Here is a 27576-nt window from a genome sequence, read left to right as displayed (position 1 = left end):
AGCGTGGCGGTCGAAGCTGCAACACAAATTGGCACGTTATTGCAGGTGTGCCTAATGAAGTGGCCTGCCGCGCTTCCCATTCGTCAAAAACGGATGAAAAGTAATAATCCCCGAAGTCATCCCAGCCCGACAAAAGGTGGGCAGGAAGTTGTCCTTTGTTCCCGGTGGGGAGGCGTGTGCACGCGCACAGGCTCGGAGTAAAAAAAAAAAAGAAAAATAAATAAAGGAGCGAGGCGAATGAGCTCGCGCGCCCCCGCCGCATCCTTTGGCTTGCGTGCGCGCGGCCGCCATTCGAGGCGAGAGGAGGATACGGAAGAGCGCGCCAGAGAGGTAAACCTCCCTCCTCTTCCTCTTCTTCTGCAGTGTCTCATCATCGCATCTTCATCCCCCTCCTCTTCCCCTCGCCTCTGTCTGGCTTCCCTCCTCTCCCCCTGCCTTCACCCCCCCCCCCCTCACTTTAGTGAAGGCATGGCCAGATAGCGCGCGACAAAAGAGAGAGAGACGCCGAGGAAGAGCGCACCCGCTCCGACTCCCGAGGAGGAAGAAGAAGAAGACGACGAGTCGCCATCGTGTCTCTTGCGGTATGTTTTGCTTTTCCGTCATTTCCCATCGCGCGCGCTCGCGCGCTTCCCTGCTCGCCTCCGCGCATTGTCATTTCCTCCGCCCGCGCACGTGTGCGGAGGTGACAGTTGTCGGCCGGCGTGCACGCGCCCGCCTGCGCGGGGGCCAACGTTGGCGACTCGGCGTCCTCCTTTGCCGCCACTTTTCCCCCTTTTAGACGTGCGCGTGCAATGCGGCACCTGCAAAAATATTGCCCTCGTTATCTCTTTTCAATGCCATTGATTATTTTCAAGTCATAGATCAGAAGCGTCGAATTGTTATTATTATGAATGTATTTACACGGAGATGCCAGATGTCAGCTGTGACACTGGACACTTCATTAGGGACACACAGATTTTTGCATATGTTCAAACAAGACTTTTTTGTTTGTTTGTTTGTTTGTTTGTCGTCACACACGACAGTACTTTCAGGCTCTTACGAGGTGTTCCCAATATTAGAAACGTGACACTGTCAATCGGAGTTGCTGTCGTCATGGGTGGTGTGGTGTACCTAATCAAGTGGCTGTTGAGTTTGGGGAATCTTGCAGTGTTTTGCTCATCAGTGTTGAAGAGTATCGATCACAGGATTTAACTCGGGCACTTTGAGTCAATTGTCAACGGTCATATTTAGTTTGTCCGTCCGTTCAAGTATGTCAATGACGGACTGCAGAATTGTTGGCATTAGTTTCGCATTGGACGTTTTTGTTTTTTTTTTTTGTAAATGCAGAGAGTTGAGAGAGAGGACTTTTCTAAACTATAAATTGTCTTTTATTCCTCATCGCCATGCGCTTGGACTCAACTTTGGCGTCAGCATGCAACGACGTGACCATATTCGCAAACCAAGCATCACTTGGTCATTTGAACTTGCTTCGTGCCAGCAATTTTACGGCATTTTGACTGATCTTTCAAGACCCACAAAATATTGTCTTGCGCCTCAATGTAACGACCGAACCTACCAAAGGAACAACAAGACTCTTGTTTTTCTGTTCTTTCGTAATCAGCCATCGTACATGGGTTACTTCCATCCAAAAGCTTTTTGTGACTATCAAAAACATCAGCACCCAAAAGACAATTTTGACGTCAAAGTCATCGTTTGTTTACAGCCGTACAACCAGATGCATCCCCACAGGTGGCCCAAAGGCGGCCGTGCCCGCCCGCCAAGTTGCCTGTTGCGCTCGTGCCACGCATTGTAGGGAAATAATAATGTTAGCGGTGGTCAGGCATCCACGCCAGGTATCGGTATCAGGCCGATTCCAATCTTATTTCCAAGTATCGAATACTCGTAAAGATGGTCGATACCAGTCTGTGCCCTCTTGTGGCCACTATATTATCTGGAACTAAATAGCATGCATGGCTGACAGAGCATTTTTCTCCTTTCAACTGTATTCATGTCACTCATCTCATATGTCCATTCAAATATAATTTGTGTGTTTATAAGGTTGATGATGTCACTGCATTGCACACAACACATGGAAAAAAAAGGTCATAGAAAATTGGCAATAATTGCATGCGGTTTAGAGCGAAAATGCTATCATGGTCTTTCTTTAAACCCTGACATGCACCAATAATGATAACATGATAAGCTGTCCAGTGTAATGACCGCTGTCCCTGAAAGGGTTAAAATGATCTGTCAGTAGTTTAGTAGCAATTTGATGTATCAAAATTACTTGTGCTATTGGTGTCGCTGCATCTGCAAGAGTTGAGTATTGGTCTGATAAAATGTGGTTTCAAACTTTCCCTAATGAATAATATATTCGTAATAATAGAATTAGGCCACCCCCCGCCACCCCCCCCCCCTCCCTGAAACTGAGGTCTGCATGCAACTATGAAACACGCCATGAATGGCGCCGACTCAACGCACGGCTTGTGTTTGACCCTCAATCAGGGATGGCAATTTTCCGCGGATACGCGGAAATCCGCCGTTTTATTTCTTAAATTGATCATTTTTGTGAATCGTCTAAATCCGTTGAGAAAATTTTAGGGGGGGTCAGGTACCTTATCGTCGAGTTTTCACGAGCTCTCCCGATCAGTCTTTCCATCTTCCGATTGTAAACAGCCCTGCGATTGGACGTGTATGATGTCTTACTTGTTGTGATTGGTCACCCCGTCCAGGCCACGCCCCTTTCCGCTTTTTTCATCACTAGCCATTGCCATCCCTGCTCAATGGCTTTTTTTTTTTTTACATGCATACATGAGTTTTGTTTCCTCACACCACACATACTCTTTTTTGGTTTTGTCATGTCTACACAGTCTGCTGGGGTTTCAGGCGCGGAAACACGTCGGCATTTCTCCCCCATCATATAATCGAGAAAAAGAGCCGATTGACCGCCTCTCGGCTGTGACGCTACATCAGACAACTGCTACGTTACTCGCACGGAGCAACAATGTGTACGACCAGATTTTTTTTTCTGCCGCAAAAAGTAAATCTACCGTGCGATGCTGAAGGTCGTCCGTTTCTTCTCGCCTTGAACTACGCCGCGTCGTTTCCAGTCGAGCTCGTTGCTGCCAGCCAGCATGCTGTGGCACAATGTGGTACTGCACTGAAGGCATGCAACCAACGACTGCTACATGTTAGCTGTTACTGTCATCGACGATCGAGAAATGGGAGCGGGAATGCACATTTGGCTACTTGGACCTTGACACCGACTGGCGACCAGTTGATTGTTTGTCTCTAAGTACTCGATTAGACTCCCGAATGTTGTATTACTTTGTAGAGAGTGAATATTGGCCGTGTTCCAAGACACAAAGACAAATATATCATCGTGCACGCGTGCGTCTCTACTGTAACGCGCCGAGCACACGCTGTATGAAATCGGTTTGCTCGTGTTGGTTTTGTATTATTGATGCGGCGAGCGGGCGCACGTGTTTGTTTGCTGCCTTCCCGTCTGCCGGCCGTCACAAGGCACAACAACAGCCGTGTGTCTGCGCCATTGTGCGCCTTGTTGCGCGGGCGCGTGGAACGGGGAGAGTGTATGTGCAAGTGTGCGGGTATAGGAGCGCTGCATCAGACTATAGCAGACAGGCTGAGTGTCAGTCGGAATACTAAACAGTCAGAGACACCTTCTCACACCGCGCCATGCGCACAAGCCAAAGCTTTGCCAGATGCAAGAGCGCAATTTCGACATCTGCTCACGTTTTGCACGACTGAATTTGTCTTGTTCAATCGCAAATGGCCATGTCGTCACATTTGTTTTTTTAAATAGATGTGTTCCAAATTTATTTTAGATTCACATTTTTAGGCAGTCAAAAATGCATTTTTCCCCATAGTTTATGCACCAAAAAAGACATCCAGCAACTATTGTCTTCCTTTTTTTTGTAGATAAAAAATATTTTCTTTTTTTTTTAAACTTTTTTTTTCATATTTTTACACCACCAACGTTTTTTTTTTCCACAATTTTTGTAACACTTAAAACAAACGTTTTCCCCCATTTTCGGCATTTAAATTTGTGTTCTTACTCATTTTGCCACATTTTTGTTCTTAAATATTGCTATTTTATGCATTTAAAAAATATGTAGATATTGTTTTACGCATTATAAACACTTCAAAAAGGCACCCACCCACATTTACCTTCTAAAACATGTTCATTCTTTTAATTGTTGTTCCTATACAGTATATGAACTCAATTTTTTTTTCACATTTGTCTACATTTACTAATAGGCTCTTACTCTTTTTCCGGCATTTAGAAAAATATTTTCATTTTATACACAATTGTACAGTGTAATTTTTTTTCTGTGTTTTTTTCTTCCCCCCCACAATTTTAAGCACATGAATATTTTTTTCAATTTTTTTGCGTGCTTAAACTTGTCTTTTTATCTCCCATATACGTTAAATTGAATAAATGTAATTTTTTTCCCCACAATTTTATGTGGTAAAAGTCAAATCCTATTTATGTATTTAGACAATTTTATGTGCTTTATTTATTTATTTATTTTCCCCCGAACCCTCTCAGGGACAGCAGTTACTACAGTGGACAAGCTTATCAGGTTACAGGTTATCATTATTTGTGCATTGCGTTTCTGTATCTGCTTTTCCCTCCACATCACCCGTGCATGACCTGCACATACTCTGTAACGCGCATTCCATCATCACACAGACACAGAGTGGGAGAGTTTAGCAATGGGGTGAGGGCTTCCTTCTCGATGGGTTTGGGAGGGGCGGGGGGGGGGGGGGGGGGGAGGGAGAGGGGCTATTTGATGTGGGCGAGCGGCGCGGCGCGGCGGCCTCAGATGAACTCGGCGAGCCCGCCCGCGTCCTCAACGGCGGGGAGCCAAATTTACATTTGGATTCGAAATGCTGCTGCACTGCAGTCTTGCGCGTGTGCCCGCTTCTCGGTCAGCTGACGCGATCACGTGACCTTTGACCTTGCGAGCATTTCAACCTCTTGCCGTGGTTTTGCAGAAGATGAGGAGGCTCGAGGAGGCGGGAATCTGAACTCGTTTGCCATCCGCGCGCCCGCGCTCGAGCCGATCCAGCCAGGTACGCTCTTCGGCCTCCTCGTCGGCGTCACCGTCTTCGGTCCGGTGTGATGATGTCACTTCCTGTCCAGATGGAGGTAAATGCAGCGGACAAACGCCATCGAACCAGATCCAAAGGAATGCGTGGTAGGAACCTTTGCCACATTTTTGCTCTTTTCGAAACACCATTTTTCTTTTTCCTCTCCTCCTCTTTTTTTCTCCTTTCAACGGCTTATTACTTTTCCAGTTTGCTGCCCGACTGCATTTTCTGACATGGTGCGGCGCAAATTAGGCCGAGCTCACCGTGACTTTTTTAACTCCTTTTTGTTTCTTCCTCCTGTCCCCTTTTGACTTTGTTTGATTCCTTTTCCCTTGACGTCCTCCAAGATCAGACTTCCCTTCCCGCTAACTTTTCTTTCCTTTCTCATTTTTACGTCCTCTTACTCCTTTCTCCTCCATACTTTTTTTTCCTCCTTAGCATTTTCTCTCTCTGCCTCTTTGGTTTCACATTCCGTTTGCGTCTTTCTTCTTTTCTTCTTTCGCCCACCTCCAACCTTGACTTTGTCATTTCTCCACTTCCTTTCTTCTTTCTCCTGTGCATCCTTCACATGCCTTGTTATCCTTTTTTGGATTCCCCGTAACACCTTGCTTCTCTCCTTTGCTTCCCCCAAGTCGTATTTTTGCCATTTTACCGCCTCGAAGGCTTTATTTCTCCATTTTTTTTTCTCCCTTCTCATGTTTTCCCCTTTCCGTCTGTTTCCCTTTTGACATCCTCTCCAAGTTGCACTTCCCACCTCCCATGTGCTTGTTTTTAGCTCTGGCGTCTTCGGCGCACGTGTCGAGAGCACTTTGTGTCCGTCGTGTTGACATGGTAACTTGTCGTGACGAGGCCGCCGCTCACTGTTTTTTTTGCCGTCTGCGTGTTGTCGTCGTCGTGTGAAGCCGTCGTGGAGGCCGTGACGCAGGAACTCTTCAGGTATGTCCAACTTGGCTTTTTTTGTTTCGTGCGCGCGTAGTTGTCATCAAGTGCTAAATATGAATGCATTCTGACTGGAAACGCACGCATATACTCACTCACTCACTCACTTTGAAGCAAACAGTGAGTCACGATCATGTAAATGATGCGCTTGCGGTTCTGCAGGAGCCTTCGCGGGACAACTCATCTCCACACACACATTCAGGCGCAATCGTAGAAATGAGCTCATCGTGTTCGTGTACTCAGCCGGACATCCCGCCCATCCCGATTTCAGACTTTTAGACCAAGCGCACTACATGTGCGCTCTTCAAATTGTCACTTCATTCGCTTGTACGGGCAGAATCATGCGGATTATCGGGAATATTAGTATTCATAATGATATGGAAAAACTCTCTTGACGTCCTATATTTTGTTGTTCTACTTCTTCCTTTCATAACTTTGCTGCTGTGAATTGGGAATTTCTCCATTGCGAGACTAATAAAGGTTTTCTTATCTTATCTTATTATCGTCGTCTGTCTTGTCAGCTGTCCGACGGCGGGCTGCGATGGTTCCGGTCACGTCAGCGGAAAGTACGCGAGACACCGCAGGTAAGACCTGCCTACTGAACATGCGTGTGTGTGTGTGTGTGTGTGTGTTTGATGTGGTGACCTAATAAGAATTTGGGCATGATGACGAATGGTCACCAGAGCGGCGGCGGGATGCAGGTCACATGGAGGCACAAGTGCACAACTTTTTATTTTGCCGAGTCGTCTTTTAATGTGGAACAGCAGATGGTGCGCGGCACTTAACGCGGCAGCGCCTTAGCCGCCTTCCGTCACGTCGGAACGATGACGAGACTTGATTGGCGAATGCGGCGAAGATGCCCAGAGGGCGCGCAAAGCTCACACGAGTGGCGAGAGAATACCCGGCGCGTCTCGACTGCGCGCTCCCCACGAGGACATCACGCTCATCACGTGACTGAAATGGCGATTTTCCAATTTTTATTATTATATTTTTATTTTTTGCAACCGCCCCCTCCTTTTTTGTTTCTTTCACTGTCTTCCGCGCATGAGTCCTTCTTTGTCTCTTTTGCTCTTTTTGAGCTGAGCCGCTCTTGCGCTCGGCTTTCTTTTTTCTTGCTTTCTCTGTCACACTTTCTTCTTCCCGCTCTCTGTTTCTATTTCTCCTCACTTTTTCTTTGTCACCCTTTCTCCTTTTCTCTTTTTACTGTTTCACTTTCTCCTTGTCTTTCTCTGCCCCTTTTTACGCTGACTAGTCTTTCTTTCTTTCGTTTTCTCACTTTTTCCCTTATTTTTTGGCTCACTTTCTTTCTTTCCATTTTGTTCTCGCTCTCACTCGATCATTTTCTCTCTCTCTCTGTTTCGATTCTTTTTCACTCCATCTCACTTTCACTTCCTTTCCCTCTCTTTTTGTTTGTCTTTCACTCTTTACACTTGCTCCTTTTCTGTTTTCCTCACTTTTTCTCTCTATGACTATTTCTACTTTTCTCTCTCTCTCTCTCCTTTCTGTTTCGCTTTCATTTTCTCACTTTCCTCTTTCTCTCGCTTTCCCTCTTTAGTCTTTCTGTTTCTCTCTCACAGTCTCTCCTTCTCACGTTCTTTCTCGAGCTCACTCGCTCCCTTTCTCCTCTTCCCTCTTTTCCTTCTCTCGCCCTCTCTTTAGTCTCTCTCTCTCTCTCTCTCGGCCTCTCAGTCTGTGTACCTTTGGCATCTGCCCGGCTTTACCTCCGCTGCACTCCGGAGGCGGTCGCCATGGCGACAGGGCCGTGTGCATGCTGCAGTACGACGACCGGGAGGGATGCGGCCACCCTCTTGCCATGGCAACAGCGAGCCCCGCAATCCGCACCCTCGCCTGGCTTACACCCTCGCGTCTCGTTCGTCCGCCTTACTAACCCGCACTCGCGCACCTTTTTTTTTTGCCGCACAACGGTTGCCATGGCGATGAGTCGATCCCCGGCATTGCCGGGGGCGACGATCTCGTCAAGTCTAGCCTCAGCATACCTCCAATGGAATCATTCTGTCCCCCCACCGAATATCATTATCTGTGATTTTTGTTGAGTTACGGGCTGTCACTTGGTGGATCTTTTACTTTGCGTTGCCTGCTGAAATTTGAGATGTTTGAGATTTTGAGCTTCAGATACGCTGCAGTTGCCGCTGCACTGTCATCTGTGTATTGAACGGGACAAAACGAGAACACCTGCAAGGAGCTGCTGTGGGCCACAATTCACATCCTAACACTCACACGTCACGCCGCCTTGAAGGCGCATATTCAACACACAAATACCACCGTAATTACACTTTTTATAAAACCACTTCAAGTTGTTGTCACTAAAAATGCACAACAAAAAATGGTGGGCTGGAACAGATGAATGGCATTTTAATTCATATTTTTTGGGGAGCACTCGGCGACTACATGAAATTAGTTCAGAATCGACATGGAGGGCCCACACAGGTTGCAAAATCTCTAGTTGGTCCTTACAACTCCGTACGATAGCCTCAACGTAACGAGGAGTCCGTACTCATAAAAGCGATGACGCTTTCGCACGCGCCAGGTGTTCCCCTCGCGTGCGTTTCCGGAGGTACGGCGGATCACAGGTAACCCTGGCAACAGAGCCGATGCTCTGAGCTGGCAATGCTGCCACATTGATTTTAAATACTACTCTGAGCAGCATGCGTGCATGTGTGCCCGTGTGCCTGTGTGTGTGTCTGTGAGAAGAAGCTATCAGCCCCAAGCTATACGGGATGCTACATTAACATTCAGCATCCCCGAATCAATAGAGTCAAACTGTACTTGCGTAGCAACCTGCTAATGACGCCATCGCTTCAACACAACGCGTAATCCAATTCCGTACATGCGAATCAATCACACAAGATTGCTTGAGAAATCCATCAGCATCTCACACAGACACACACACACATGCCTGCACACACACGCCACCTAATTACCATGTGCAGCCGCTCGCCCTTGCAGCGTTCCCTTGTTTCTGATCTGCTTTAATTACTGCTGGAATTTTAATTGGCGGGAGACAGTGAGGTGGCCAAGGTCACAACACAAATGCTTGCGTGCACGTACGCACATGCACACACACACGCTACAATGTCTTTGTCTCTGTGAGCGTTCATGCAGACGAAAATGCCAATTTCCAGATGTTTTTCCACACTCAGTGGTCACTTCATTAGGGACACCCACTTCAAACGGAACAAAAACAAACTACTGGATAAGGCCACAATTTATGACTCACTTATTCATTCTCTTTCTCGAGATGTACAGCATATTATAATTATTTTATTTTCGACAGTAGTTCCTTGTTTGTCACCCCGGGGGTTACATTTCCTTTTTTTTTTTTGGTCAATAAACAGTCCAGTAAACAACAACACCTTACCAAGGATGAGAATCAAACATTGACGTTCTTATTAGTCTTCTTCTCATTATTCTTCTTCTTATAATTAATATTATTGATAATAATATTTTCTTTGCAAAGCTGTTTTTAATGTGCTAAAAGGCAGAGCGGCAGCATGTACCGCCCTCCCGCATTTGCATCCCAAACAGCAATGAAGTTCTTTCGTATGGAAATGGCCTAATTGATTTGCTCAAATCCACACTAGCGTCGGCTTTAATTGCGCTGCCTGTTTTGGAGCAATTAAAGCTGAGTTTTGCCATCACTTAATGACTATTATGGGATTTGTGTAAATGAGGGGCCCTTGCTTGAAACAGCGTCATTATTACTTGACTTGGTTTTCGTTTCTTTTTTGAAAAGGATGCCGGTGCCCCGATATCGCAAATAATCATTCCTTCCCCATTGAAAGGAATGGAAATGGCATCTCGTGCCCGCGTAAGATAGATGAGATCCTCCTCAGCAGTAATCTTAGTGGTTCTTTGCAGAGGATAAAGAATGTGTCTTTTGAGTAGTCTTTTTTTTTTTTTCTATCCACATGTGTTGCTGCATCTGCCACATTGCTGCTTGGCGTGAAGTCAAGAGTGGAGTTCATCAAGTTTACGCTCGCACGCCAAAGCAAAAAAAAAAAAAAAAAAAACACCTACATGGGGGCAAAACTCAAGCCGCCACTTGTCACTGAAAGTTGGTCCCTAATTGACGTGTTCTGCTTCGACTGAAAACGGGAGAGGGTCCGGTTTACAAAAGCACAGTCGGTTTGACCAACTTAGCCATTTGCTGTATAATTTATTTTGCAACTTTATCCACCCCTGTCGCAACAATTTTTGCAAAATGTGTCAAGTAATTCCAGCTGAGAAACAGACAACATCATTTTCACATTGTAACGTTCAATCTTGAGGCAACATAATGCGTCTTCCACGGAGTTAGTGGCAGTCTTTGGCCCATATTTTCGAAATCAAATCTTCCATAAGTCTTTTATTTAGAAGGGTCAGGTTGTCAGGTGACTTGAAAATGATATCTTTGTATTCCCCAAAAAACTTTGATGCTTTGACGCCGTCGCCTCCTCAGCGTGTACGGGTGCCCGCTGGCCAAGAAGAGGAAGGTGCTCGAAAAGCAGCCGCTGGAGCCGCCCGTCAAGCGAAGACCCTTCAGCGGCGCCTGCCTGGGCGAGGACGACGAGGAGGGCGATGAGTTAGAGGACAACTTGGAAGACGAAGATGCCAACTACAACGAGGCCGTCTTAGAGGAGAGGGAGCGAGGAGAAGTCATGGAGGAGGATGAGGAAGGAGGCAAGAAGGCCGATGAGGAAGAAGAGGAAGAGGAGGAGGAAGAGGAGGAGGAGTTCTCTGATGACATGGAGGAGGAAGAAGAGGACCAGCCTGAAGAGGATGCCGCCGCGCTGGCATCAGGATGTGACCAGATGGAGGAGCTCAGTCATCAGCAGGGTGAGTTCCCGTTTTGACTTCTTTGATGCTTAATAGACAAACTATGGATTGGTCATCGCTCACTGTCATGGTTTTGGTTCACCTACGTACAGTGAAGGAAAAAAAAAAGCAAAACAAACTTCTCATCTTTTGTGGGAAGCACATCACATTTCATCTGGAAACTTTTTCCTTTTTCCCTTCCTGACAGTTGACTACCAACCAAGTGGACAATCAAAGCTTATTCCGCTCCATAAGGATGATAACAACAACCACAGCTGCATCACGGGTTCCGGTCCAGGTTCTGGCCTTTGCCCTGCCTCCGGTCCTGGTCTCGGTCCTGGTCCCTGCGATGAGTTTGAGAACTACGACGAGCTAGTGGCTAAGTCTCTCCTCAACCTGGGCAAGATCGCGGAAGATGCAGCCTATCAGGCCCTGACAGAGTCAGAGATGAACAGCAACTCCTCCAACAGCGGCGGCGAGGACGACGACGAGGACGAAGACGGCAGCGAGCGCGGCGACAGGAAGGCCGACTTCAGCGTGGACCTGGACAGCGACGTGGTCAGGGAGACGGTGGACTCGCTCAAGCTGCTGGCGCAGGGACATGGCGCCATGCTGCCCGACGACGGATTCCCCGACATCGGCCTCAACGGGCAGCCCGGCCTCGGCGGCAACGGCGGCCACGCCGAGGGAAGCGAGGAAGAAGTGTGTCTAAGTAGTCTGGAGTGTCTGAGGAATCAGTGCTTCGACCTGGCCCGCAAACTCAGCGAGACGCACCCGGCCGATCGCCCGCAGCACCACCACCACCACCACCACCACCAACTGCATAACCACGCTGACCAGCAGGGGGAGCCGCACCTCAACAGGTATGCGGGCACTCATGCGATCATCGCGGGGAGATTTGATAGATCAGGAAATCACTAAAACCGAAATGGTAAAAAATATTTTCATGCGACAGTGAAACTCCTCTACAACGAAATCATGTTTGCAGCAAGAAATTTTTCACAACAAGGGGGTTTTCACTGTAGCAAATTTGATATCAGATGTAAACACACACACACACACACAAACATATGTGTACAGTACTCTTTAAATTTAAATTCGTAAATTTTGCAAAGAAATTTCACGAAAAAGAAGAAAATTTACGGTCAGCATTCACTTTCACTTACATCAATTTCTTGGATAATGTCTTTTATTTTGTTTCCTCCATCTTTCATTTTGATTACTTTACCCTCTCTTCCAATGTCAGAGCTCTTCTTATCTTAGCTGCTTGACATCCAAAGGTCCGTTTTGTAGCCATTTTAGCAATGCAACGTTCTTGCTGCGTCTGAAACTAACAATAACAAATACTTTCTGAACTACTGCGCATGTGTAAACCAGTGTGGTGGTTGCCGTTGCCGTTTCCAAATGAAGCAGTAGAGGTCGCTGTTGGATTAGACTTTGTTGTAGTGAATCTCGTCGCGAGGCAAGAGCACAGAAAAAGATTTTGTATAACGCAACAGGGTTTATTTTCGTTGTATGGGGGACAGGAGAGTGGGAATGGTGTTAATGCATGAAGATTTTTTCACACTAGGGGGTATTTTCACCCATGTAGGTTTCGTTGTAGAGGAATTTCACTCTATGTTCTCAGTCTTTGCACCTTTTCACAATTATCTTGAAACATGTCATTTATTTCTTGTTCCTACTTTCTCCGTTCCTCTCAGGTACGACGCCTGCCAGCCGGGTTGTCAGGACGACGGCGGCCCACCTGAGCGCAGCTTCTCCGACATGGTGAACCTGCTGAAGCTGGAGGAGCAGCTGAGCCCGGCGTCGCGCGGTTACCCCGCCGGCTGCGGTCAGGAGTGCGACGAGGACACCACGTCGGTGGCCTCAGAGCGGTCCGACGACACCTTCGACATGGCCAAGGGGAACCTCTCGCTGCTGGAGAAAGCCATCGCGCTGGAGTCGAAACGCGCCAAAGTCATGAGGGACCGCCTGGTCCCGGAGCACAAGCACCCCAGACGGGACCACCGCCACCATCGTCATCACCACCATCACCATCACCACCGCGGACACGGGGAGCACAGGACGGCTGCGGGCGAGGAGCGCAAGTCCAGGATGCACCACGACGCACTGAAGAGGGCCTACTACCCCAAAGGTAACACGCACGCACGCACACACCGAGAACCAAATTGGGTGGACTTGTGATTCCAATCCCGTTGCACTTGTTCAGAGTCTTCACGGGGGGAGAAGAAGGAAAGCAAGTGCCCGACGCCGGGCTGCGACGGCACGGGTCACGTGACGGGTCTGTACCCGCACCACCGCAGCCTGTCCGGCTGTCCTCACAAAGACCGCGTCCCCCCTGAGAGTAAGTCTCGACACGCCACAACGCACTTGATTCTCCGCAAACAAGTCATCTGACTCGGCGTGACCAAATGTGTTCATTAGCATTAGCTTCGCTATGATAATTCATGGATACTCTGCTTGTTACCAAAACAGATCCATTTTTTTGGCCTCACTATAAAATCATTGAACCAATTAAGATGAATGAGACTTTCAGATGACTTGTCGGAAGCAACGCAAACCATGTGCCACCTTCATATTTATCATCCATTCTGCATGTTGCACTGTAAGTCTTTTTTTTTTTTTTTGATAGTAACATTTTTTTTCTTTAACCCTTTCATGCACCAATAATGTAACCTGATAACATGATAAGCTGTCCACTGTAGTAACTGCTGTCCCTGAAAGGGTTAAAACTGACCACAGGTTTCTCACATCGTGTGTGGCTCAAGGATGTATATTTGGGCTAACTTGGCAAGATAATTGTTGCAATACAACCGAATCTGGTAAACAGCACAGAATGGATACACTTAATACTTGATACGAATTTTTGTTGCCGTAAGTCTGCTTTTTTTCTTCTCTTTATTTTGCCTCTGACATGTTTTTACATCCCTGTCATCGTTTTCCTCCCTCCTCATCACATTCGTGACATCTGCTTTCGCGTTTGGCTGTCGTGAAATGAAAGTGACCGCAGAGTCATTCATTGCTGAAGATGCGATGCCCCTTGCCTTACTGTCCGTCCAGCCTTGGTTCACATTCACTCACGCCTGATGATTCTTTCCCAATGATTGCATGCGTTTGCCTGTGTAGCAAGAAAACCGAATGTGCACGTTACCTTTGTTCTTTGCTGGATGCTACTAGCGCATGCTCGGCCTTTGGCGACGGGAGTTTCCTGATAACTTTCCTGTCTGCTCCTAACCCTCGTTGTCTCTCTCACCTTCTCCTGTCAAGTCCTTGCCATGTATGAGAATGTTTTAAAGTGCCCGACCCCCGGCTGCTCCGGAAGGGGTCATGTCAATAGCAACAGGAACTCGCACCGCAGGTGAGTCTTGTCAGTCAGTCAGCGCTAAGCAGACGCTAAAGCGGGCGCTGAAGTGAGCGCTAAGTGGGGCGCTTATGTGGGGGCTATGTAGGTGTGTTGTGGGTTGAAACCTTTGGTACCTTTTCTCAAAATCCCAAAGGGTTGACATGCGTCCATTTAGTCAATGAATGACTTTGTCACATTTCACCGGCTATAGCATTCATTCATTCATTCATCTTCCGAACCGCTTGATCCTCACTAGGGTCGCGGGGGGGTGCTGGAGCCTATCCCAGCTGTCTCCGGGCAGTAGGCGGGGGACACCCTGAATCGGTTGCCATCCAATCGCAGGGCACACAGAGACGAATAACCATCCACGCTCACACTCACACCTAGGGACAATTTAGAGTGTTCAATCAGCCTGCCACGCATGTTTTTGGAATGTGGGAGGAAACCGGAGTACCCGGAGAAAACCCACGCACGCCCGGGGAGAACATGCAAACTCCACACAGGGAGGCCGGAGCAGGAATCGAACCCGGTACCTCTGCACTGTGAAGCCGACGTGCTAACCACTGGACTACCGGGCCGCCCGGCTATAGCATAATGATTACAAAAAGTGAAACAAAGACAAGCAAAAGCTGAAAACGTGGCATTCTCAAGCATGGAGTCCGCAGCAGGTTCGGCTCCTGGCAAGGACTGAAGATCCGCTTCTTAACGTTCCTCTTTTCTCCTGCCTCTTTCCATCAGTGCGTGTGTCTTCCGCTGATGCCATCACATCCTGTGTGAGGGGTGCTCACGATCGTTGCCCCTCCCCTGCAAACAAACACAGACGCCCCCCCCCACCCCCTTTCTGTTTTTTGACACCTGATACAGTATCACCGCCACCCCACACACAATGAAGGTCCATTGATCAATAAAAGCCACTACTGCCTCTGACGTGAAAATTCAATCCGTCAATCATTTCTCCTGCATTTGTAACTAAATACATTAAACATGGCAAAACAAAACATTCCTACGAATGCCCAGTGTGATCGTTCAGCGTTGATCTTTATTAAGCCCAGCTTCCTATTAGTTCTACAATGCTGTGAGGTGATCCGAGGAGGTGTGAAACAGACAATACGTGGATGGTCAGAGGACGGTAAAGAGGGCACCAGACGTTTTTGTAAATTCTCGTATCATTAATAAAGTCATTGAAATTGTGTCGTCGCTCAGCGAAGAAAAGCTGCACAGCCCCGTTAGAGGAGCGTGTTGCCAGATATTGGCAGTGTTATGTGGCACAGCCCCACTGGGAGCGTGTAGACAAAGCAGCACTAGCTAGCTTAGCATCTGTTAGCCATCCACTGCAGCTCCGCACGGGCTTTCATGTCTGGCCGTCACCATGGAAACGCCCACAGAGCAGCGGCAGCTGATGTGTCGCACGCTTTTCCCGCTCGCCGGCCTGCATTCAAACCTTCTTTGTGGGCACAAAATTCAGTCAATTTGCAGATGTGCACACACTTAAAACACTTTTAAACTCGTTAAAACACACTTCAACATGTTCCTCTCACGCAGCTCTCCGAATAAAAGGTCGTGCGTGCTTGCTTCGAGCTTTTTATGTCACTCCCAGTTGACCTTCACGATACAGTAAAACCATTTCACCACACTATATAATTTCATTCAACAAAATCTGCTAGCTTAATGCTAACGTACAGCATAATGCAAAATGACCCAGAGGATGGAGATGAGCATTAATTTTACAGTAATTCTAAACCTTTAAACAACGGGTCCCCCAACTTTTTTCTGGTAGGGCCAAAATAACTTTTTCCTTCAATTTGTGTGACGATCGCAGGAGGTGTCTAGACGTCAACATTTATTGTTTTCCAAAACGCCACACATAACCAGATATTAACCCTTTCTGGGCTCTTGACAGGCATAATTTATGAAATTAATAATAACCAATCATTTTTTTCTCTTACGTAATCTTTTCGCCATTAGTCCATTTTTTTTATTTGACGGGGTGCATTGCAAATTTTATTTATTTTTTCTTTTGAGGGAGGGGTTTCGGATAGGGCACAGACTGCAGAAGGGTGGAATCGAATGTTACGTTCCATGCATGTACAAGTCTCAAGCACGTGGCCAGACTTGAAAAAACAAAAAAAAAATGCATCTCTGGTATTGTTCAGGGGGCCGGGCAAAATGCGGAGGTTGGCCACATTCGGCCCGCGGGCCGTAGTTTGGGAACTGCTAATTTAAACTATTAACAACTGAAATAACAATTATGAAAAGAAATGTGGTACTACATTGAAGGTGTGCACTTCCAAATTGGGATTTGCGACAATACCATTAAAAAAATTTGCTTCAAAACAAGTGATATAGCGCCTATGATTAACACTATTTTTCTGATTAAAATGTGTGTATTCAAGGCTTCGAATGCTTTTTCGTTTTTAGAATGTTGAAGCCAAAACCCAAAATAAAAGCGTGGGTTGGGGTGTTTCTTCTGTTTTGGAGTCTTGTGTGAAGTCACGCTTGTTCTGAGGGAGCATTTTGTGGGTTGCACGGGACTGCTGCTGTGGCAACAGAATACCAGGAACACACCAAGGTCTTTCATCATTGTCTAAAACTGACCTTGGGTCAGTAATGGGCTCTTAATCATGTTCATGCTGTCTTACATATTTTCTAGATTTTCAAAGAAAGGCAGCACACTTCACATCCATTTGTCACACTCTGCTCGAACTCACTTAGGTTTGGGTGCCGATTCTGTCTCACACATTCAGAGCCCGCCTCTTGTTTTTGCTGGTTTCTAAGTTTAAGGTGTGACATAAAGTCAATAGATATGAACATATTCTGCTTGACAAGACAAGCTCTTTTTTTCCCACGTCTGGTCAAAAGGGGGTAAGGGTTCGCTCACGGACAAATTTTTCGAAATAGATTCAAACATATACTGTAGATATAAAAGATTGATTTGCTCATTTAACCCTTTCGTGCTCAAATAATGATAACCTACATCAGGTGCCTTTTTAGTAGTCTGTAGGCATGAAAAAAAAAACAACTTTATGGCAGTGGATGGCAACACACATGAGGGTCCATTGTAGTGGTTGATGCACAACTGTGACAAAGATTAATTAATATAAGAGAAAGCATCATTTGAAGAGCTGTCCACTTTAGTAACCGCTGTGCCTGAAGGGGTTAATTTCACACTGATTGTTTGGGCAGGCACCTCACACACGCAAAAATGGAGATACAGCGCATGTCACGTGGACTTCATGTTCCCTTCAGTTAACCTTCCCATCAACTGTACATATGTGTGTGGGTGTTTGCTAACTAACCATGTGAACCTCCACCACCCACCCCTTTCCCACTCCCAAGTCTGTCGGGTTGTCCCATCGCGGCGGCTGAGAAGATGGCGAAGGTACATGAGAAGAGTCACGTGATGGACAGCGGCAGCAGCAAGTCCAATCAGACGTCCGACCGCGTCCTCAGGTACCACCCACTTCCTTTAACGATTTTTACACAATTTCCAAAATCCTTCTGGTGAACGTGCAGCGATTTAGAGAAATACATTGACACTTTTCTCTGTACAAGTGGATGTTTGAAAAATGGGTGAGGAAAACGTGATGACAGAAAACTGCCAAAAACTGAGTTGTAGGAAAACCGGGGCAAACAAAAACCGAGGTTCTGCTGGACTCAACATGGGTTCGGCTAAATGCAAAGCGTCTGCTGTCTTGTCAGGCCCATGTGCTTCGTGAAGCAGCTGGAGATTCCTCAGTATGGCTACAAGAACAACGTGCCCACCAGCACGCCGCGCTCCAACCTTGCCAAGGAGCTGGAGAAGTACTCCAAGACCAGCTACGACTATAGCGGGTACGACGGCCAGCACGGGGGCTACGGCAAGAGGGGCGCGCTGGGCAAATCCCACCACAGCCGGGATACCTCCCCCAAGGCATATGATGGTGAGTTACACAAAGTCATCTCAAGGGCCGCTCTTGCACCTTCTTTTTGTAACATGTGCTCACCTGTGGCTGACAACGAGGCGCTCTAAGGCTGCCACGCTAGCCCGAAGACCCGGTCCACGAGCTAGTTATCAAGTTGTACTTTTTAAAAAAGAAACAATTCCTCCGACCCTGCTCTTCGGCATTCTTCCCCGTGCCGTGCGCGTACTCGCTGCCAACAATGAGGCGCTCTAAAGCACTGTGGCACTGTGGTACACTTTGGAGTCTGGCATGAATTGCCATTGAACAACTGTAGAAAAACTAGAGTGTCTTTGTTTGCATCACCAGTTAATAATTGCAACGTGCAGTAGCTTTACCTCCGACCCGAAAATGCTGCTTCTCTTTGGAAAGTCTGCAGCCATGGCCGCTTTAAAGCGCCAAAACGGATGGATGGTGGAGGTGCAGACGGAGCGAGCATGAAGCGGGATTGAGATAACGGAGGCGAGCCCACTTTGCTGTTTGGCTGCCCGCCATTATTGGCAATTCCGTGATTCACAGTTAGGCGTCGGTCCTCCGTCACGATGTTCGCCATCACCTCTCACGACACGCCACCTCTCCTCTTTTTTGTCGCTGCGGAGGCTTCGCGGTCCTCATGCTAAAAATCACTTGAATGCTGATGAATGCTCCACGTTTGGCTGTCATGTACTATTCAATGTGTATTTGCATGAAATTATTGAGGAGAGTAAGAAATGTGCCTAAAGTTGCGACTTCTTTCTCGAAAATATATACATTTTTCTTGGAAGTGTACGGATTTTTTTTCTTGGAAAAAATACGACTGATTGAAAATATTCCAAAGATTTTTAATCATTCAAGACATTTTGTTCTGACAAATCGTTCACCCTTCCGTGTCCTCATCTTGTCGCATGTAGCCAAGCGTTACAGCAAGACATCCAGCCCGACTAGCAGCACCACCAGCAGCTACGCTCCTAGCAGCAGCAGCAGCAGCAGCCTGAGCTGCGGTGGGGGCGGCGCTGGCGACCCGGCCGGCGACCTGGGCGGCGGCGGCGGCAGCAGCGCCAGCAGCACCTGCAGCAAAAGCAGCTTCGACTACACGCATGACATGGAGGCGGCGCACATGGCTGCCACCGCCATCCTCAACCTGTCCACCAGGTGTCGAGAGCTCCCGCACGCCATGGGAGGAAAAACGCACGGCATGATTATGCAGGTAGAGGGGGTGGGGCCACAACGAGCTCATTTGCATATTAGACCCGCACGCTGCCTTTGGTAACATGGAGACGACAAATGACATGCTGCAGTATGTTATCTTCAGCCACGTCTCTAAATTGTCCATAGGTGGCAATGTGAGTGGTCATAGCACCAGACTGGCGACCAGTCCATTATTTGTCTGCATGCGCGTCGATTATCTGCTCCTTTCCCTCGTGCGTTTGCATCAGAGCACAGCGGGTGACCTGGACGAGGAGGACGGCGACGGCGGCGTGGACGCTGGCGGGCAACCTGGCGGGCCGGAGGGCAGCGGCACGGTGCTGACGCCGCTGCAGCCCATGTCCCCCCAGCGCCAGGCCCTCCTCAACAGCCACCGCTACCAGCTCAGCCAGACCGACTGCTGGGACCTCCCGCTGGACTACACCAAGATCAAACGCGTGGACGAGCACCAGCACAAGGAGGTGAACGCAACAGATGACACCACGGTTTTCACGTCCCTTCTTCATCCACGAAAAACCAAGTGAGATGGACGGATGGAGGCCCCGGGCTAATCTGAAATTCTGATAGCATGACAAGCATGAGCAAAAATATCGCGATGAGCTTTTTTAGAACAGACCCGTGGGCTACTCATGTCATCCTTGGGGCTAACTAGTACCCACTGCCACCCATCCATCCATCCATTTTCCGATCCGCTTATCCTCACAAGGGTTGCGGGGGGTGCTGGAGCCTATCCCAGCCATCTTTGGGCAGTAGGCGGGGGACACCCTGAACCGGTTACCAGCCAATCGCAGGGCACCATTTTATTTTATTTATTTCATTCGTACATTAACAGAGCAAAAGGGCATCCATCTCATTGGTCTCGCTCCCTCCCCTTCCTGATTTTGTTTGCGGTGGTCCCACTAGAGCGATGAGCTGGACGCCTTTCACGAGCTGCTGGACGAACAGCACTACCCGGCCGAGGCCAGCGCCGTGCCCAGCCCTAAACATCACAAGTACTCGCCCTGCAAAGAGCCCAAAAAGGAGAGCCTCACGTAAGAACGCAAATCCCTTGACAAGGGGTGCTTGGCGTTTGTTTGGAGGTGACGCTCGTGTGCTCGTCTCACGCAGGCTGTCCAGTTGCCAGCTAGCCGACAAGAACCTCAGAGGAATGATGGCCTCCAACGCGCAAGAGCTCAGGTGAGCATCTGAGGGAGACTAAGACTAAGATATCCTTTATTTGTCCCACAATGGGGAAATTTACAGTCTACAGCAGCAAGATTGTGGATAGAAGAAGAAAGAAGAAAAAAAAAAAGAGGGTGGGCAAACTCGGATCTGGGGGTCACATACGACCCGCGCCCTTCTTTTATCCGGTCCACCAATCGCTTGATTCAGTTAAGACTGCGTTCCTCAAATTGCGTCGTTCAAATAAATTTTGCATCTGTCCCTCATCTCATTAAATAATGATGGTATTGGTTGGAAATAATACAATTTTAAAACAAAATCATGTCTTTATTAAAATGTGTGTTAAATCATTCATATCATGTTTTAGTGGCATTTTTGTACATCATAAGTCTCAAATAACCGACTTTCAAACAGTGTCAAATTGTTGTGGCAAAACTCCAATCAGTCAAGTGTAGTCCCCACTCAATTTTCAGCAAAGTCCAGTCACAGATTTTGCTGGCCCTCCGTGAAACTAGAAAATGCAGTCGTGGTCCACCCATCATGGGGTTCTTTCGCTCAGCGATTGCGTGCCACCGGAAACGATAACCACAAAGTGTCGTGTCCCTCAGGTGTCCCACGCCCGGTTGTGACGGATCGGGACACATCACGGGAAACTACGCGTCCCACAGGAGGTAACGCAAGTTGCACCATGAAAGTCTTGGCAGGATCGTCAACGCTTCCTCTTCCGCCCTTCAGCCTCTCCGGTTGTCCACGCGCCAAGAAGAGCGGCATCAAAATCCTCCACAGCAAAGAAGACAAAGACGAGCAGGAGCCCATCAAGTAAGCTTCTTCATTTTCAACCAATCGCCATCATAGAACATTTGGACGAACATCAATCATGTGCAATTTGGTTGATATTAGTGAGCATGAATCAATTAATGTTTTCCATTTGGTTAAATAATTTAATTTAAAAAGACAAACTCAACTAGAGCTGCGAGCAGAGAAAGACGTCCCTCGCAGCCCTGGACTCGTAGGCATAGCGAATTTTTGGAAAATGAAGAACATCAAAATAAAAACTAGTTTGATAAAATATGAGCCCTATAAACGGTCTAAAATGAGGCAAATGTGAAAGTAAATGTCGGATTTCCTGTTGAATTTTTCTTGGTCTTGGGCTGTCAAATATGCCTGCAACTTTTGGAAGGTCTGATTGAAATGTCTGTTATCCTCCAAATGTTGGCGATCTTGGTGACACGTACAACAAGGGCTGCTTCAGTGAAAATTTGCATTGGGCGTTATTGAGCCATTTTTCATAAAAAATGGCACAATAACCTAATTAAAAATATATATTGTTGCCAGGCCTGATGTGTTTACAGTTTCATGAGCTTTTGTGCATATTTAGCCCCTCAAAAGCAGTGTTCTTTTGGCGAACGGCGCATTGCCATGGCAACAGCTTTTCGCAAAAATTCACAAATTTCATGCTGCAACATCAAGAAGGTCTAAACCACAGGTGTCAAAGTCAAGGCCCGGGGGCCAGATCTGGCCCGCCGCCTCATTTTATGTGGCCCGCAAAAGCAAATGAAACATGGCAACTTCCATGATGCTTGCTAAAATATGTCCCAAAATGTCAAATTCTCAAATGTAATAAATAAGAGAGACATTGTTAACATTTTCTTGCTGCCAAACACCTCATTACAGTAACTTAAACATTTGGTGAATAAACTGTTATTCTTGACTTCTTCATATGATTTCAGTCATAATGGGCATAACCAAGGGAAATGGTAACTAAAATGTGGCCCGCGGTGAAAATGGGTTTGACACCCTTGGCCTAAACCCTATTCAGAGCAAATATGAAGTCGATCTGGTTATCCCCCAGAGCATGATGTCCACCCACTTTGGTATCAAACAACCTACTCGCTGCACCGTATGAGGCCGACGTGTGTGTTCCCATCTCAGGTGTCCAGTGCCAGGCTGTGACGGGCAAGGTCACGTGACAGGCAAGTACGCCTCCCACCGCAGTGCGTCAGGCTGCCCCCTAGCGGCCAAACGGCAGAAGGACAGCTACGTGAACGGCACCCAGTTGGCCTGGAAGTCGGGCAAGACGGACGGCATGACGTGTCCCACGCCGGGCTGCGACGGCTCGGGCCACGTCAGCGGAAGCTTCCTGACCCACCGGAGGTGAGCCATCCCCGATGTGTGGAGCATTTGCATCCCGTCACCGCGGCAACCGGCGGGAATGATGCCTGTGTTTTGCTCCAGTCTCTCCGGTTGTCCCCGGGCCTCCTCGGCCATGAAGAAGGCCAGGATGAGCGGTGCGGAGATGCTGACAATCAAGCAGAGAGCCAGCAAAGGTGACAGTCCAGCGGCAAAATGCAAATGCCAGCAAAAAATGAACAGGATTGCGGTGCTTGTTTGCTTTTCTTGTTCAGGCATCGAAAACGACGAGGAAATCAAACAGCTGGATGAAGAAATCAAAGATATCAACGAGTCCAACAATCAAGTGGAGTCGGATATGATTAAGCTGAGGACGCAAGTAAGACAGGCAGACGTGTTTCACTTCAGGGCAAAAGTATTGGTACGAAAATGTGCCTTTGTGAACTGACCAATCGATCGACAGATTGATTGGTTTGCTGATTGAGAGCTCTGTTCTGTGACATTTCAGATTGCGTGGTAATTAACAGTGAGATGAAAATCAATGCATGTCAATATATTCAGAATGTACTTGGAATTATTTGCACTTAAAATGTTGGAAAAGTCCCCATCGGTAGCTTCTTAACCCTTTCAGGGACAGCGGTTACGACAGTGGACAGGTTGTCATGTTCCAGGTTATCATTATTGGTGCATGAAAGGGTTAAGGCAGCAATCTTGTGGTGAGGCCCACTTGAGATGTAAAGGTGTCCCTGCGCTAGATCACCACGATGGAGACCAGCCTGAGGTCCATGGAGGAGGAGAACAAAGCGATGGAGCAACAGAACGATTCGCTGCTGCACGAGCTGGCCAACCTCAGCCATTCGCTCATCAACAGCCTGGCCAACATCCAGCTGCCGCACATGGTATCCACGCCAACCCGACCAGTACCTTCATCCTGTGCTGCGTTGCCCAACACCTTCATTTTGAAGGTTCCTTCAGTGCGTCAGCCATCTCGTCACATTTAGCTGTGCGTTCTGATGTGTTACAGACGACGGGGACTAATTGAATCATCTAAGTGCACAAATTAAATTAAATTGCGCCTGTAAATCCCCCCCTTAAACTGCCGGCCATGGTTTGTTGACGCAGCGCCGTCTGTCGGGCGTGCTACTCGATTTCTCCCCCTGTAGAGGGCGCCGCCACAGCCATCCATCCATCCATTTTCCGATCCGCTTTATCCTCACAAAGGTCGCGGGGGGTGCTGGAGTCTAGCCGAACTGTCTTCGGGCAGTGGGCGGGGGACACCCTGAACCGGTTGCCAGCCAATCGCAGGGCACACAGAGACGAACAACCATCATATTCACATTCAGAGTACGGGACAATTTAGAGCAGGGGTGCCCAATACGTCGATTGCGATCGACTGGTAGCTCGCGAGAGTTGTAGAGGGGAGGGAAAAAAAACCCAACATTTTTGTGTCTGTGTGTTTCTGTTTCGTTCATCTTACGGACCGTTATGCCTCTTGCTTATCAGGGCATGCGTGTGTAAGTGTATGCGGTAACGGGTCGATCGCGGGAGGTTGGTTGATCGAAAAGTAGATCTTTGATCAAAAAAAGGTGGGCGTCCCTGATTTAGAGTGTTCCATTAACCTGCCACGCTTGTTAACCATGTGGGAAGGTGCGTTTCCCAACCTTCTCAGTCGGGGTTCAGTGATGGCAATATTTCTGCTCTCCCGCCAGGAGCCGATGAATGAGCAGAACTTTGACACGTACGTGAGCACTCTGACGGACATGTACACCCACCAGGACCAGTATCAGAGCCCGGAGAACAAGGCGCTGCTGGAGAACATCCGACAGGCCGTGCAGGGCATCCACGTGTAGCCCCGCCCACAACAACACAAGCAAGCAAGCAAACAAAGCAGGTTTTTTTTTTTTTTTTTTAATAGGTTTGTTTTGCTGCTGCTGTAAGCTGCCGTCACGTTCACGCTGTCACCACTTTTTAGTGATTTTTTTTTTTAATCACCTCGCTTGATTTGGATCCAACATCCGACTTTTGTACATTTTCATACGACCTGATATAATGTGACATACAGCTGCTAATGTATTTATCTATTTATTGAATGATTGATTGATTCATAGATGGTCAACGTGAAGCGCAATCAAAGCAAGAGGGGGAGAGTTCAAACGCCATCACACGGAAATATCCACGTGAACTAGTGTAGGAGACAATCTGCCACTGGTTGATTGATCGATTGATCGATTGATTGGTTCATGAGCCGCCTGGACGAGCTGGTAGGACAGCAATATTGGCATGATTTATTCAGATGCAATCTATATTAAAAAAAAAAAAAAGTTTAGGTATATGCAATTTCCTATGAATTCAACAACCATTGATCACTGATTGATGTTTTTACCGGTTTTGTATCCACTTTTACTACAAACACACAGCGACGCCTTTTTTCTTTTCCTCCATCTTTTGATGTGTTGCGTGTGCGTGTCGATGGGGGACGTGGAAGCTGGAGGCAGCTGGCTGGATTTACAGGGTCTCACACACATACACACACCTCGTTGTACATTTGCACTCATCGTCCACTCAGCAGACTTTTTCCTGACATGCATGCACTTTATTGGGGCCCGTCTGAACACGCCAAGCAAAAAAAAAATAAAAAAGAAGAAAAAAAAACAGTGCTTACTTGTGCATCCAAAAGCAGACGTCGGATTGATGTGTGCTAGTGGAATTGGCTGGTGGTCGGAATTATTCACGGAGTCCCTACACGAGCGAACGACTACAGTGGTGTCTTGAGATGCAAGTTTGATTTGTTCCTGGACCACACTCAGTACTCGAAACATCCATCCATACATTTTCTGATTCGCTTATCCTCACAAAGGTCGCGGGGCGTCCTGGAGCCTATTCCAGCTGTCTTCAGGCAGTAGGTGGGGGCCACTCTGAACCGGTTGCCAGCCAATCGCAGGGCACACAGACGAACAACCATCCGCACTCACACTCGCATTTAGGGACAATTTCGAGTGTTCAATCAGCCTGCCATGCATGTTTTTGGAATGTGGGAGAAAACCGGATTACCCGGAGAAAATCCACGCAGGCCTGGGGTAACATGCAAACTCCAGACAGGAAGGTCAGAGTCAGGATCGAACCCTGCACCTCTGCATTGTGAGGCCGACACGCTAACCAGTCATCCACCGGGCCAATTCGAAACAATCCAACTCAAATCTTTTTTTTTTTTGTCATTGAAAGGAATACCATGAATCTCTTCCATCCTCCTCCTCCAAAAACAACAAAGATTGTTGTCATGTGAATTTTCAACAAGACAATAGCAGTCCATAACATTGTACTTTGGAAAATTTCCGTACAGTATTGACACGAGTAAATACAATTGAGAAGATTTAAATACTTTTTGACACACTGCATCTATTAAATGCCGCTCCTTCTGCTGTGTCCGAATTGGCCACATGGGGGCACTCTAAGACAAATGGATATAGTGCTCAGTGAGACTTCTCAGCTCATCAGTGTGGCGCTGAATTAGTCATTCTATGCAGATGATAAAGAATCTGTCTGTGTAGTGTTATTTTGTCTTTCTACATGTCTTGCTCCACAGTTTAGGTTCCATTTATTGCTGAATGCTGGCTCGTACCTCAAAAAAATGCAAAAGTCGGTCCACTTGTATCTCAAGGCATCGCTGTACTGTATTTCAAATGAAATTAAGCGTTCAAAGACAACAAATGTACTTTTTTTATATAACAATCACCACCTCGTTTTTCATATACTTTTGACTGTTTTTTGCATTGTTATGTCATTTTGCAAGGAATCCCGAGGATTTCAGAGAATATTGTTGAGATTATTTTAACGTGTGTAAAAGATGAAATCTTGTTTCTTCAGTGGTGGAAAAGGAAAACTATGAAGTTGTGGCTCCTGTGTCAACCTTCAGCGGGAGCCTGTGATTTTGTGTTATGACCTACTAGGGATTGAAAAGCTATTTCTACCAATATTTTCATATCCAGCACAGGTCCATGCACTAGTATGCTCTTTGTTCTCTCTAGTAAATCAAGTCAAAACACTAGTAGAGCAATTGTGGCTGACTAATATTTTCTCCATTTCTAGCGCCACCATTGGCTTACTAGTATCCAATTTAACCTGATCAAGTAAACTACTTGGCCCAACTAGTGGGCATGCACTCGTAGCCTCCTGGACTCTACGAGTAGCACCAAAATGCCCACTAGTGGTTTTGCATCACAGTAACATATAGTTGGTCTAGTAATCCAAAATGATCCCCCTCGTGTGCAGAGATGTCACACAAGCGTTTGACTAGCACACTGAGTTGTCTTACTTGTGAAGAGAAAGAGCATACGAGTACATGGACCTTAAGCCGGATGTCACGGAGATGGAAGAAACGCTCAAGCGGCTTTTCAAACTAGTGGCTGTCTGATAATCAGCCTTGAAGAGGACACCAAGCAGCAACCTGACAACAAAAAAACAAAAAAAGACGGATTTTGTTGTCCTGGCGTGAGCGAGTGACGTCATGTGACGGTGCGGCCTTCAGCTTCCCGCTGACGAGCTGCAGCATGTGTTGACTCATTCAAGTTCTTCAAGACCGGGAGATGAAAGCACAATTCAAAGACAGATGCCAGACTTGATGTTCATCACATGTACAGTACAAACTACCGACCATGAAGAAATGCATATTATAAATATTTGTGTAACGCTGATTTTCTTTGCGGGAGTGCATTCAAAATATTTTTTTAATTGAATGCAATGCTCCTGTTTTGTTGTTGTATTATTGTCACTTGGAGGATTTGGTGACTTTTTATGCACATGGCATGAGTTCTTTTGATCTTTTCTGCTGCGTGTCGAGCTCATGAGTTCATACATGCTATGTTCATTTCAAAGGTGAAGGGGGTTTTTTTTGTTTGTTTTTTGGGTTCTTTTATTCATGATGGTGTTTGGCATCTTTTGCTCTTCGGAATAAATCTTGTGTTGCAATTTTGA

General features: G+C 47.1%; 1 protein-coding gene across 3 annotated transcripts; it reads left to right on the top strand.

Moving 5' to 3' along the window:
- Positions 1 to 512: 512 nt before the first annotated feature.
- myt1la (myelin transcription factor 1-like, a) lies at positions 513 to 27576 on the top strand. Of its 3 annotated transcripts, XM_086100025.1 has the most exons (22): positions 513 to 581; positions 4999 to 5076; positions 5147 to 5201; positions 5997 to 6030; positions 6555 to 6617; positions 10493 to 10869; positions 11057 to 11711; positions 12549 to 12982; positions 13058 to 13192; positions 14116 to 14206; positions 17528 to 17641; positions 17891 to 18111; positions 19020 to 19315; positions 19545 to 19775; positions 20218 to 20345; positions 20422 to 20490; positions 21084 to 21146; positions 21211 to 21294; positions 22408 to 22629; positions 22711 to 22984; positions 23361 to 23504; positions 24315 to 27576. In XM_086100025.1, exons 3-22 carry the CDS (start codon positions 5147 to 5149, stop codon positions 24453 to 24455), a joined length of 3831 nt encoding a protein of 1276 aa, XP_085956151.1. In that variant the 5' UTR covers positions 513 to 581; positions 4999 to 5076; the 3' UTR covers positions 24456 to 27576. The 3 variants fall into 3 exon arrangements, with proteins under 3 accessions (XP_085956151.1, XP_085956152.1, XP_085956149.1); XM_086100026.1 differs by lacking the exon at positions 513 to 581 and having other exon boundaries at positions 5070 to 5201; positions 22711 to 22802; positions 22881 to 22984; XM_086100023.1 differs by lacking the exon at positions 513 to 581 and having other exon boundaries at positions 5070 to 5201.

This window comes from Hippocampus guttulatus, chromosome 20 (genome assembly GCF_054856545.1).
Source record: "Hippocampus guttulatus isolate MCC_2025c chromosome 20, RoL_Hgut_1.0, whole genome shotgun sequence".
In the NCBI taxonomy this organism is placed as follows: Eukaryota; Metazoa; Chordata; class Actinopteri; order Syngnathiformes; family Syngnathidae; genus Hippocampus; species Hippocampus guttulatus.
Note: the sequence above shows the minus strand (reverse complement) of the source record. Positions and strands in the feature narration are given on the sequence as shown.

Coding starts and splice junctions, on each gene's coding strand:
- myt1la (XM_086100023.1), top strand. CDS start 5,126: ATGATGTCACTTCCTGTCCAGATGGAGGTAAATGCAGCGGACAAACGC. Junction 20,346..20,421: donor CCCAAAAAGGAGAGCCTCAC/GTAAGAACGCAA, acceptor CGTCTCACGCAG/GCTGTCCAGTTGCCAGCTAG. Junction 22,630..22,710: donor AGCTTCCTGACCCACCGGAG/GTGAGCCATCCC, acceptor GTTTTGCTCCAG/TCTCTCCGGTTGTCCCCGGG.